This window comes from Achroia grisella, unplaced genomic scaffold (assembly GCF_030625045.1).
Source record: "Achroia grisella isolate CSIRO2021 unplaced genomic scaffold, CSIRO_AGI_Agris_v1 utg487, whole genome shotgun sequence".
NCBI lineage: Eukaryota > Metazoa > Arthropoda > Insecta > Lepidoptera > Pyralidae > Achroia > Achroia grisella.
This window is the reverse complement of record NW_026712891.1, coordinates 5178144-5192145: the sequence shown is the minus strand read 5'-3', so window position 1 is coordinate 5192145 and position 14002 is coordinate 5178144. Positions and strand designations below refer to the sequence as shown.

Sequence of the window (14002 nt, the reverse complement as noted above, 5' to 3'; positions counted from 1 at the left end):
ACTTAAAAATTTCAAATCTTTGAAATTTAGACTTTAAAGTTAAAACTTTATAGTAGGTTTTTCAACATTTGTACTTTTTTAGTATACTGTTGTTCACGGAAGTAGACAAATGAAGAAGTAGCATAAAGTTATCTGTGTGGGTGTATAAGTGTATCCCTCGTATTTCAGGGTTTAGTACTTTGAAATGGAAACGCAAGAGGGGTACTTAGATCGTCACATAATGACGTGCTGCTACAAACCTGGTATTTATGTATCATATAACAGTTGCCTAATTTTCTAACAGGTGGTAAATTAAGCCTCCGCCTATGTTAAGACAACCTTCGTAATTTAATCGGATAACTACCAACAACAATTTAAATAACTAGTAAGAAAAACTATAATTATTCAAAGAAATTAATAAAAACAATTTGCCGTTTATAATAAACGGTTCTTAAAATCATTCATAAAGTTACAATAAAAGGTATGGCCTAAAAAAGCTGCAATAAAAACATAATATTATGTTAATTACACCAATAAGTGCAAACACCAATAGTGGCGTGAAATTTTTTTTAATATAACTTTTTATGTTCTTTAATTTGGTATCCATAATTATTATTAACGTTTAAAACTATAAAAACATTTATTAATCACTACACTGGCTACGGTATTTAAAAAATATAATATAAAATATAATTTTTATATTTATTTGCGTGAGAATAACCATTCCCATAACAGGTTTTAAGTTACGTAATATTTATTAGTTGACATTTTAATAGTAGTGCAACTTCAGTCGCTCGATCCATATTTGTCATTACAACATTTTATCTCAAGTCAACAATGTAAATAATGAGCAATAGTGAATTCAATTCCTTTGGAATAAGAGCTAAACAATAAACACATTTATCTGTCTTTTTCATTGAGAAGCCTTGTGCACGTGGAATGAATGTTAATGAATTAACATATTATTGTTGATGCTCCGAATTTTAGACTTTGTTGTAACGTATTAAGGAGAATTTTGTAATAACATAACTCATGACATCAAAAGGATGCATTGCGGCAAAACAATAAACACAGGTCGAAGACTGTGAAGGTGCTAACAATTGGCGGACATAGCGCCTTTGGTAATCACGAATAGCATCTATGGATGTTACCTAACTATAGGCAGATAACGATCGTTGTTGTTGTGGTAACTTGGCGGTGTACTTGTATCCAGCCAGCGGCTACGTAACTTGTAATTTCATTATATGGTACGGAGACATAACATTAGACCTCTGGAATAGCAACGCATGTTTTTTTTCTTATGGATGATAATGGAATAATGGAATGAACCCGCCTGCGCTAACGGTTTACGCTGGCAGGGAACCAGTTGTTGATGATGTAATGTAATGTAGGTTGGACTCCATTTTCCGCAATTGGCCTCTCATTTGGGCCGTTGTGCGTGTAGAGCCAGGCTACTAAAGTAGCCAGCCAAGCTCCTCCCAGAAGCGCAGAAGTCTCCTGGTGTCTTCGCAGGCTTCACGGAGCGACCACAGCCGTCCGAGGACTTGATTGCGTTGTGTGGTCACTGCTACGCAGTCCAGGATTACGTGAGCGGCCGTTTCCTCGGCTACAAAGCAGCCCCGGCACAGGGGACTGTCTGTAGCACCTATTGTGTACAGATGTTTGTTTAAGGGACATTGGCCCGTCATTGTCCCTATCATTATTTTTATGTTGTGCCTGTCCAGATTTAGTAGGCGTTGTTGGTGATGAGTATGAGGTCAGGTGTCCATCGTGACAAAATCACCAAGAATTTATCACGATGGATTCCAGGGGGAACTATGTATGTAAGGTCAACGTGACATAGTACATTGCTAGCAATATGGTTATTGCTTCACATTACTACCAAACCCCCCCCCCCCCTCCCCCCCTAAGCAACGCATGTTAGCAAATATGAGCCTACCACGGGAGAAGACAACGAACCGATTGCTAATTTCCGTCAGATGAGTTGTCAGCTTGTGAGACACGATTATATGAACTTTCAGCATGACCATGTCCAATGTTTGACCAAACATTTGCTTTTTGACGTTTTGTGACGTATAGGACGTTATACATACCTCGTTAAAAGTTGAAATGTGAAAATGGATTACTCCATGTCTACAAGCCCGGTAGGTACTATGAAGCGATTTTATTGATCTGTATTATTTTAGAATTGAAATCAAAACGGGAATTAGGTACTTTAAACGAAGTTTCCACAACATTCATACTGAAAAATTATAGCCGTTAAGTAGAAACACGATAATTATAACAAATAATCAATATACTGCTGATATCAGCGCATTAGTCAAGTACTAATGATACACATGATATTTTTTAAAGTTAATATTTTTGTTTCGCTAACTTCACTTGAATGAGTTACTTATGGCAAGATAATATCAATTATTTCAACATTACATAAAAATATACTAAATTTGACAAGGTCAAATTTGATAGGATTATTTATACGTACATTTAGAAAAAAATCAATATTTTATTATGGAAAAAAACACGCCGCATTCCATCGTAACGTTCCGCAAGCAATACGCTTACAACTTGAGGCACTATGTACATGCAGTTATGTGTGATGGCGAATGTATTTGCAAAACATGTGTGGAAGATACACATGTTTGCGCCAACATCTGTTCAAATGTGTGTTGAAAGATCTGTATTCCAACTTATAGCTGTGTTTGGCGTCGGGGTTATATTGTTTACAGCAAGTTTGGCGCCTGTGTCTGACATTTACGTATATAATACAAGGCCTGTACAGATAAATGACAGCCCTTGGGGTAGGTACTTTTGTCTTCCATAATAGAACAGTTGGACTACGTAGGAACTAAACATGGGTTCAGCATCTTCTTTATAATTAGCCTAACTTCATTAATATACACAGAAAACAATTAATAATTTATGTTAAAATAAACAAGATTCATGAGGATATTTGTAAAATTTGTGAATGAATTACTATCGATTAGAATATGTAAAAGCTAATATATATAGAAGATACTAAGATTTTTTTAAATGGATGAGAATAGTAGGTTTCCCGCGTGCGCTAACGGTTTATGCTGGCGGGGCACCAGCGGAGGATGAGCATGAGTTCAGGTCGGTTAGCCCATCGTGGTAAATTCACCAAAAATTTTTCATCATGGTTTCCAGGGGAAACCACGTTGAGGTCAATCTGAAATGGTAATTGTTACCAATGGAGACATCAGTCAAAATTACTAATAATTCCCCTCCGCTTCCCTCCTACACCTATACAGTTAGGCTACTACATGTTTCACTCCAAGGATTAACGAACATTGCGTAAAATACACAACCTTCTGGAGCTTATTAAATGCTAGATGAAGAAGATATTAAAAATCAACATCTTTTTTTAATAAGCGAGTTGGCAATCGTATTCCAAAAAGAATATTTCTGACCTAATAAATCAGTTTACGTAATATACCTGATACTTTAGTGTCGTCCAAAAAAAACCAGATCAATACCGTCTAATTTAGTAAAACTAGGCGGACTAGGTCAACACTATTGATTCTTTTGGTGGCTAATGGGTATATCCTCGACTCCCACGTGTCATATTAAATATTCATAATTCTGCGTCTGAAGTATTAAATGCCACACGAGTTCTTATAACACTAGTTTAAACCCGCGAAGTTGTCTGTCTGGTAATAACATTTTTTTAATATTGTTTCATACATTAGAAATTTTATTAAGAAGTTGTATTAAGAAATTGTATATCTCTATATCTATTCGTTGATTTATATTATTTCTTTGCATGCCAATTATAATTATGGCGAGACATGTAAGAAGTTTAAAAAGTACAAAAAAAATAACACCTCCATCAGGCGTAAAAAATATATATTTTATTTCATAAAATTTTACGATTGATTTCGCTACGAGGTATGAGAGTGCATGATTCTACATACAATAATTAAAAAAAAAGCCTGATCCGGCTTTGTCCAGATTGATTAAAATGCCTATTCAAACAGCCTACATCCATACAGAATAACGCACCTTTCAATTTGTCAAACAATATAATTTCCAATCGAACGCTTAACTCTAAGCTAGTTATCGGCTTTCTAATTATTTTTCCTCATTTATAAAGAGATTTAAGTACGTATAAACTGTAGAACAAAGCAATTTATATCCGCTAGTTTCCTTATTGTGTGCAGGTCGTAATTGCGACCATAAAATCTAGAGGTCTCGTCCTGTCCTTAGACAGCTGCATCTACATTCCGCCATCTGCAGGTTAATTGCAATTGGTAATGCTCGCTCGTAAATGTTCAAACATCAACAAATCAAGGTTAATACTGATAGATCTTTAACTTCAGTGTAACTCAAGCGTTTAGATGAACGGTATTAAAATTGGACATTCACAATCTTATAGGCACAGATTAAAGTGAGAAAACATTTAGTGCCATGTCGTAGTAATATTATTAACAACTGACAACTAGCTATATACCGCGGCACATCTATAGTCGAGGTTGTGATCTGTCTGTGTACCAAATTACATTCGAATACTATAAGTAGATATTGCGTGAAAGAAGAATAAAATTCAACCTTCAAGATTTTTTCATGTTTATACTGTGTGTAAATTTTTTATATGTGTTATTGCGACAAAGTTTTTTATTTTTACTCTAAATATGTAGCGTTCCTAAAGCATATGTTTCCTTCTGAAAAACAATTATAATTGTTATATTGTAAAAATTTATAAAATATAAGTTAAAAAAAAGCCTAATCAATTCTAAATTCGGTTATAGAACTTCACAAATTGTTCCAAAACAATTTGTGAAGTTATAATGCCGACATAGCTGCTAGCAAGATCACGAAACAAATTACAGATCTTAGGCCAAGAATTTAAAGAAAATGCTTTTAATTGCATGTTGTTTGGAAAAATAACTGCGCTTTATTTAAAATGCATTGAATCAATGTAACGGGTTATTCCTGACAGCAAAGAAATGGCAGTTTTAGGTCACGCTATATCGATATAAAACGCAACCCCTGCGCGTGCATAATTTTCTGGAAGCATTATTATTAATAGCAGTGAAATTACATGGCAACTCCTACTCCCCCGGAATGAAAGATATATTAAAATTACTTTGTTTCTGAAGTCTATCGGTCAAAAATCACAAACTCAGCATAACAGTTACGTTTAAAAACCTATTTTATTTTCAAATTACGAAGACTTCAGTAACAAAGTAATTTTAATATATTTTAAAACTGTACCTATTCTTATTAATTTCACTGTAATTATCTTAAAAAATATAGTTGTAATTCTTATGGAATTATAATTATACAATTAACCCTTACAAACTGCGGTAAACGCTATTGGTTGAAAAAAGAATCACCAAATATTATACAGTTTTGGAAAACATATCTCGTAATACATACAAATGAAACCATAGAATTGAGAACCCTTTGCCTTTGTTCTGTTGACATTTACAGACACAATAATCATCGAAATTCGTACGAATTTGGCAAAGATACCGTATTACAAACACATGAAAATCCGGCGTATTAAGAACCGTCTTTTCGATGCTGTAAAATAGCTATCTGAATATCTATTCATAAATCACGTGACTCTAGAACACAATAGAATTCGTTTTTATCATATTTATCCGTAATATTTTCATTGCGTGCGTATTTGCCCCTAATGTATACATCCAACTCACAAGTTCAGTAGAATCAAAAAGGTATTACGTGACATTTTGACGGCCTCGGTAGTCTAGCGGTTTAACAGAACGCCTTACTTCCGATGGTCGCGGGTTCGATTCCTCGCACGGCACAAACAAATGTATTCATGATATGATTGTTTATGTCTGCCTGAGTGTTTTCTATGTATTATATGGATGTATTTACGAAAAAAAAATCTATGTATTTGTATCAGTTATTTAGTACCCATAACACAAGTTTTGGCCAGCTTTAAGTGGGTCTAGATAGCGATGTGTGAATTGTCTTTAGATTATTATTATTTTATATTTTAGAACTCGTAAGATATTATTTATAAGTATAGTAGTTAACGAATGCAAATAACTAGTGACAATAGCAAAATTATACAAGTATAGATTACATCATTTCTGCCACACCTCGAGACCGCCAAGTACAACTTCGCGATATTATTCAAGATTTATCTAATAGAAGATATAAAAAAATCTAGCTAACAATATAAAACTTGGACTTTATTTATTCAAACGCCCTATGAGACTGACTACTACTCGTTTTAAGAAAATATATTATTTTTTGCATATGACAGCACAATTCTATGAGTAATGTATGTTATTATTGACACAGGAGTCGAGTAAAAAGAAAAATAAATCAGAATGAAATATAAGAAAAAAAAAAATGAAACGTATCGGTTTTTTGCCGGCGAATTCATCATTTTGTTCTAACTGACTATATCCTCGTTCTTTCATTCTCCACTGGTGGATTGCCAGTATATTATTAGTAATACCGCCTTGCCTTCGCACTGGTGTACATGTATTATACATACATATAAACCTTCTTAAATCACTCTGTCTATTTCTAAAAACTGAATTAAAATCCGTTGCGTAGTTTAAAAGATCTAAGCGAATAGACAGCGGAAGCAATTTATTTTATACTATACTAGATACTCGCCCCGGCTTCGCCCGGAAATACATGTATTATATATATAAAACTTCCTCTTGAATTGAATTGAAAAATATTTACTATAAAAAACTGCATCAAAATCCGTTGCGTAGTTTTAAAGATTTAAGCATACATAGGGACGGACAAACAATGACAGCAACTTTGTTTTATACTATGTAATGTAATGATAAATATGGTCACGCAGACGAAGTCATGTTGTTCTAACTCATCCATCATTCTTTTATTCTCCACTGGTAGATTGCCAGCGTATCTAACATTCAGTTATCATTTATTTAAAAAAATACGGTCACGTAGCCGAAGTCACAGTTAGAAGCTAGTAGATTACAAATAACTATGCTCACTTTTCAAACGTCTTCATACAAGTTACGCTAATTTAGGTAAACACTAGTTAATTGTCGATCAACAAAGGCTCGTAGAGTGCCAAGTATACAGTAATGCAATATGCACGCTCGTAGTAATAATTACAATACAAACAAGTAGGTAGCGATTTCTCAATTTTCAATACAGTCAACAGTTACCTTCTCAATGCCACAAGATACAATTACCATAGACATGTAGTTCTTTAGGTCGTGTATTACCATATGTTATGTAGTGTTTACCTCATACCCGTAACATTACTAATCACGCACTGTATTATGATTTCGTAGACGTATAGAGCAAGTTTATGTGGAAACTTCCTTATCTGTATCACGCAACGATTTGTGATGCTATAGTATGAATTTTGGTAAAAGAAATTTCACGTTTTTGGACACGGAATATAATAGTGAAAATAAATTTGGAATTAGGATTTTTAAAAGCAACCTATTAAAGTTTCTGGGCCGGCGAAATAGTTTTACTCTACTATCTTCGACTTTGAAAACGAAAATTTAAAATTTATCATATCATAGACCAATTAGTACCTACACCTATCTTCTAAAACTTTTTAAATATTACTCTTAAACAATCCAATGTTTATTATAATTTGTATGAAAAAATATTAATGAAAAAAATGTGAAAGTCTGCGCTACTTTCAATTTTCCGTTTTTTTTAATATATATGATAATATATGATCATGGTACATCAATGTGTAGTCGTAGAACAAAAGTATGCCACTATAAGAAACAGAAGGAAATACCTTGCATTGATTGTTTTCAAAGTAGAAATTTTGCATAAGTGTTAATTTCTGAGTAACAAACGCAACCCACAGATTGTCAGAAACTTTAGTAATAGTAGGTGCTGTAGATGTGTTGCAAATTTGTCACTGACGAAACATGTAGACGAGTAAGTGCCTACCTATCGACACTACTACCTAACAGTGAGTACTGTTTGCGGCAGACAGGCCGAAAGTAATCAGCGATAATTTATTCAAGGTCTTAATATTATGGCTAAAATGTTACAGCATATATTTCAAATTGTACACAATGGAGCTAGCGCCTAGCAATTTACTATAACTCTCATAGGTAACGAACCATAATATTATTATATAGAGGTAAAGCTTATAAGATTGTAGGGGTAATCTCTGGTTGTACTGAACCGATTTATAAAATTATGTTACCAATAGAAAACCAAACAAAAAATAATTTGTGAGTGTCATATATTTGCGAATCTTCAATGAAAAATGTAAAAATGGTGAAATTGTGTCACATATGAAGTTGTGCTCAGAAGTGAGTCAGCTAATATTGAGTATAAAGAGAGACAGCGGATTTAACTGTTTATGAGGAAAATTCGGAACGACTGCAGCAATTTGAGAATTTCGTTCACAGTTTGAAATTTACATTATAACAGAGTGATAAATATATAGTATTAAAATATACGTAACTCACAAATTGTCACTCTTACTTACAGTGCGGGTTATGCGCCATGTTTACCATAAAAACTTACGGAAACTAAAATAATTGTCCTAAAATATTACGTTTAAGTTTTACACGGATCCAATTATTGTAGTGATATACAATTTATTAAAATATGATATATAATAAAATACTATAGAACTTTATAGTAACGTACTTATCTATTAAAGAAAAAACTAACAACTGAGAAATAACTATGTACAAGAATTTAAAGTGCAAAATGAACATGTTTTAAAAAGTATAACAATTTTTAAAGTTTATCCAATACAGACAAAAAATATAGTCTTTCCTGATTTGACCATTAGCTTAGATAATTCAATAGAGAGAATGTCGAGATTGTGACTGCGGTGGGTGGTTTTAATATTCTACATGACAATGTGTTGGATCTATATTAGTCCTATGCTAATCTGCACTAACCACAAATCAATAAATGTGTCATTGGATTTTATTGATTGGACAAGAACAACAAGTAGGTAGTAATTGGTATTGCCAGATTCAATTTTGACTGAGTTTAGATATGGAAATTCACAATTTAACTATCTTTAAATAGTATAAAACAAAGCGCTGTGCTTTATTTTATACTATGTAAAGATGTCATTTCCCTTATATCTTTAAAATCAGGCAACGGATTTTAATGCGGTTTTAAGCAATAGATAGGGTGATTGAAGAGGAAGCTTTATACATATAATACATGCATGTTATAGCATAGTACAAGCTGGGAAATTCAAAGATTTGTAATGCATTCATGCGCAGCTAGGGAATGCAATCCCGATCCCGCGGGACCCCGATCTCGCGAGATCTCGTGTAATTTTTCGGGATCAATCCCGACGCATCATATGACGAGATCCCGTTCGAGATTGACGGGATTGGGCGGCAGTGAAAAAGAAATAAAAAATATAATCACACGATTATATCGTAAAGAACCAAACCAAGCAGATATTAATACGGCAGTACTAATCGAAGATGACTTGCCTCTTTCAATGATTGCAGAAGATTTGAATTTACGTGCTGCACAAACTAATAAATCGCTTCAAGAGGAATTAGAAGAAACTCTGCGAGCTTCTAAAAGTCCTTTTGCACGTATATCCACGTCCACGAGCTTAGACAAATTAGAATCTACCATTAAAATAGAAATGGATTTGTTTGAGTGTGGAGGAACAAGGGGGCGATTTTTGCAGTTTGCATATAATTGCTTCGCCACGCTGTTGCCAACCAGCGTTGAGTCGGAGAGGGCATTCTCAGCAGCAGGGTACATTGCAACGGACATTAGATGCCGTTTAGCAGATGAAACTATTAATACCCTTTGTTTTTTAAGGAGTCATTTTCAAAATCACTCTTTTTCCTAATTCCCTTGAAATAAGCTTATTGTTTTGATTACCTAATTTACCAACGTTAATTTCCTTACAACCTGATTATTATTTAGTTGGTAAGATTAAAGAATAAAGGTTTTTATTTTCTTTCGAGTAATATGTTATTTTAGTTAACCTCACTATCACAAACAAGCAGTTATTAGCTTTTTCAGTCATCTGAATTCAACATTTATTTTAATTTAGACGGGATCCCGAAAAATCCGGGATCCCGTGGGATTGATATATCTAATCCCGCGGGATCCCGAATTTGCAATCTCGAGTCGGGATTGCATTCCCTATGCGCAGCCTTGTTGAGTTGCAAGTATTATATATGTATATATTAGGCTCTTGTAATTCTTGTCACAAAATTATTAACTTATATATATAATATGATATATATAAGTTAATAATTTTGTGGAAAAAATATATGTATAAAAATGAATCGCTGTTCGTTAGTCTCGCTAAAACTCGAGAACGGCTGAACCGATTTGTATAATTTTTGTCTTAAAATATTCGTGGAAGTCCAGGGAAGGTTTGAACGGTGATAAAACATTAGGAAATTGCATAGAGAATTTTAAAAACGACCGTTTTATTGTCCCATACAAACTGTCAAACAAGGTGCGATCAGAAATTTATTGCGTAACTAAACTTCAAATTCCTTCCTTTAATTCTGAGGCAGAACGGAGTTCACGGGGCGGCTAGTATATAATAAAACGAAGATATAAAAAATATCCTAGTGTAAATATATATAATGTATTTTTACAACTTCTATTCTCACCTGACTGCGACGCGTACACTAGACTCGTCACTAGCCATGATTGGAAGTGACCACCTGCAAAAGAAACAATCAACCATTATATGCCATTCTTCACCATTATCACTATTTCCTGATCTTACATATAGGAAATTAAATGAAAAAAACTCTTTACTGTTCCCTCTCACAGAAAGCTAATATCAATAATATAAAAATTAATATGTATACCAAATATAAATATAATATAATTATAATTCAGAGGTAACAATGTGAGGCCTTATCGCTAAATAGTGATTTCATCCAGGTATGTAATAAGTATGTCACAGTTAGAAATTTATATATACTTTGGTAAAACAACCCATTAACTAGTCACCAGTTAATAATGTTAGAGATAAGTTAACTCATTCCTAGTAAACAATATGTTAAGATAAAAAATATAATTGTCCGAGATATTTCATAATGTCATTCATCCATTCAACTGTATAAATATGATTGACCACTTAGTATGTAGTATTGAAGTTAAATATAGTACTTCATATTATAATGTGCCATTTATGTAAAGAAGTTTTTCACATTCTCAATAAACAAAATATAAAATATAATAGATATATGTGTAATATAAAAGACATGATATATTATACAAAGTATTCTTGTAATATATCTAATAGTATTAAAAGAAATTCTTATACATCATTTTGCAAAATATTTATATCTTTACTTATCTATAATGAAATTATCAAATTATGACATTGCAAAAACTCTGATTTATGTGTCAAGATTTCAATTCAGTTCTTAAGGTAAAAATAAAAACAGCTGGATAGATTAGAGAGCAATTTTCAGAGAATATTTTATTAAATATGGATCAAAATATATGCTAAAGAAATCTGGGAGAAATACTACCTAAACAGATGAAATAATTGTATTTGTGAATATATTTAATAAACCATGTAGTATTTAATACTATTTAATTAATAAAATAAAAAATGTTATAGTTAGATAATTTATTTATCGTTATATTTCCTTTATAAATTATCAACATACTACCTACCTACGAATGTACCTACTAATGTATATGCTCTGAGTGACAAGCATATCTAGTATTTAATAATAAAGATATTTGTTTATATTTATGTCTTATTCACAAACAATTACAGCCATTCCTACAGTATTAAAATAAATGTTACTAAACAATAATTCACACAACTTCATTGATTAATAACAATGATAAAGAATTCAGATAACAACATGTTTTTTTTATTATTTATATATTAATTAATGTTATTGTGTACATTACTTAAATAGATAAACAATATCATTGCATACATGTGCCACAGATATCCAATCACAGTTTTAGTACCAGTCATATATTGGCACTCATTTGTTCATTCCTATTATATATTCAACATAACATTTTAGTATTTTAATAAGGATTATGTACTGTATCCATACTTATACACTTTCTACTGATGGAATAAGGCTGTTAGAAAACCTGAGGAACTACAATTGGTATCTAGGCATTAACTAAATAATGAATAAAATTACAAATCCATAGAATTTCTTTATTTATATTACAGGTATTACATGACATAAAATTACGAAAAGATTGAAGTCCAATTACAAATTCAAATTATCATGTAAACAAGACTGATATTAGCAAATAAACTTACCATTAATGAAGCATACTTTAATTGTACTCTAAAAATAACTTAGTGTTAATGTTAAATTTAAAAAATTACATTATTCCACTGATAGTTTATAAAACTATCGGAAATTTGGGCACATAGGCCATCAACTCCACAGCTGATAGATAAAAATAAAGAATCAAGTATAGATTATAGATAAATGCGTGTACTCACCGCACTGAACTTGAAAAACTTTGATTCTTGATTCAGTAAATCACATTTCACAAATAAAATTATATAAACATTACTCTAGAACAACAGGAACCTACTTTTTTGTACATCTTTCACCATAACAAGTAAATTATACGATCGCGATATGCCGTACTGCGTATCCTGTAATTAATTTTCACTATAGTTTCTATTTTATGTCACTAAGACATTTATTATAATATTTATTTTAATATTTGCAAATAAACAGGACGTTATTCATTCACAACAGATGGTCTAGAAAAAAAATTACGTTATCAAAGTAAAAACAGGAGGAAGACCATCGAAAAAAAACGAAATCAAAGTACCGGTCACGTCAAACTAAATGTCAAACTGACTGCTCTGAAGTTTGAAGTATGATGATTTTATTATTATTAACTAGGTCGACTGAACTGACATTAAAAATGATACCATCCGTAAATCATAAATCTACTACTTATTACATTAAACCTACTATTTTCTTAATATAGTAAAATATGTAGTAACTGTATGTAATGTAATAGTAGTAGTATAAATGATAGTAATGTAGGAAATATATGTTGAATACACAGCCTTATATTATTCCACTAATAAAGAAGTATTATCGTTTCCTAATACATTTATTTATTGTTAAATAAATGGTGTTCTATTAAATTAAAATTATAATTTTAGTTTAATAGTTTTCTTGTCATAAGTAAATAGCTTTTGTCGGAGATAATATCCGAGCACACAAATGTTTTGAACACGCCACCTAGAAATACGACTTGTATTACATTTTAGTTCAAAAGAACAAAATTTATTATAGCAAATAAAGCATTTAGGATTGATAGTATTTATTATACGTATCGTCAATAACTTAATTAATAATTTGAAAAAAGTCATTCATACATAAATCGTTAATAGTTTCGTCATCCGTTTAGACTGGCTGAATAATTTTCTGTATTGCAAAAAGTAATAGTGACATGATAAATACGAAGTATTAAAAAAGTGTTCATACAAGAATCGACAATTTTTTGTGAATGTACCAATGTTGACATTTAAGAGTACCAAATTTTTGGAGTGAAACGGAAATAAAGATAAACTTTATTAAAATCGTACAAATATTCACTACAATGTTATAAAGTTCTCGTCGAATATTACGAGATAATTTTCTCAATCCGCAACCAACTCAGTAAACTTATTTTATGTTTATACTTATAAATATACTTTTTTATAATAATTTAATCCAGTAGGTTTATGATATTAAGTCTTAAATTGATTCAATATTGTAACTGATTATGTATAAGCTGCTTGCATCTATGTATTTAATGTATTGCAATATGCTACATTTTTTATCTTCTATAGACAACTGTTATTTTCTTCTATCGGGTAGGCTGTTAACTTATTACGGCGTCAAAAATGTTTTACAATAAAAAAATTTTGTTATATGGGATATTGATGTTTTATATTTATCTTTTTAAAAACATATTTAGGGCAAAGGATATGGAAGAGCGGGATGTACCTGACACAGGCTTTTGCTTTTTAGATCATGCTAACACTGTATTATTGTAAAGAAATTGTTTTTAAATAAATAAACATATTTTCATT

General features: G+C 31.7%; 1 protein-coding gene across 1 annotated transcript in view; it reads right to left on the bottom strand.

Moving 5' to 3' along the window:
- The window catches only part of LOC131845951 (kinesin-like protein KIF21B), a 68118-nt gene extending 55362 nt beyond the window's left edge, over nt 1–12756 (bottom strand). Inside the window, 2 exon segments of the mRNA XM_059195120.1 lie at nt 10572–10625; nt 12404–12756. Of these exon segments, the coding sequence (XP_059051103.1) occupies nt 10572–10609 (38 nt within the window). The 5' untranslated portion in view covers nt 10610–10625; nt 12404–12756.
- Nucleotides 12757–14002: the final 1246 nt, after the last annotated feature.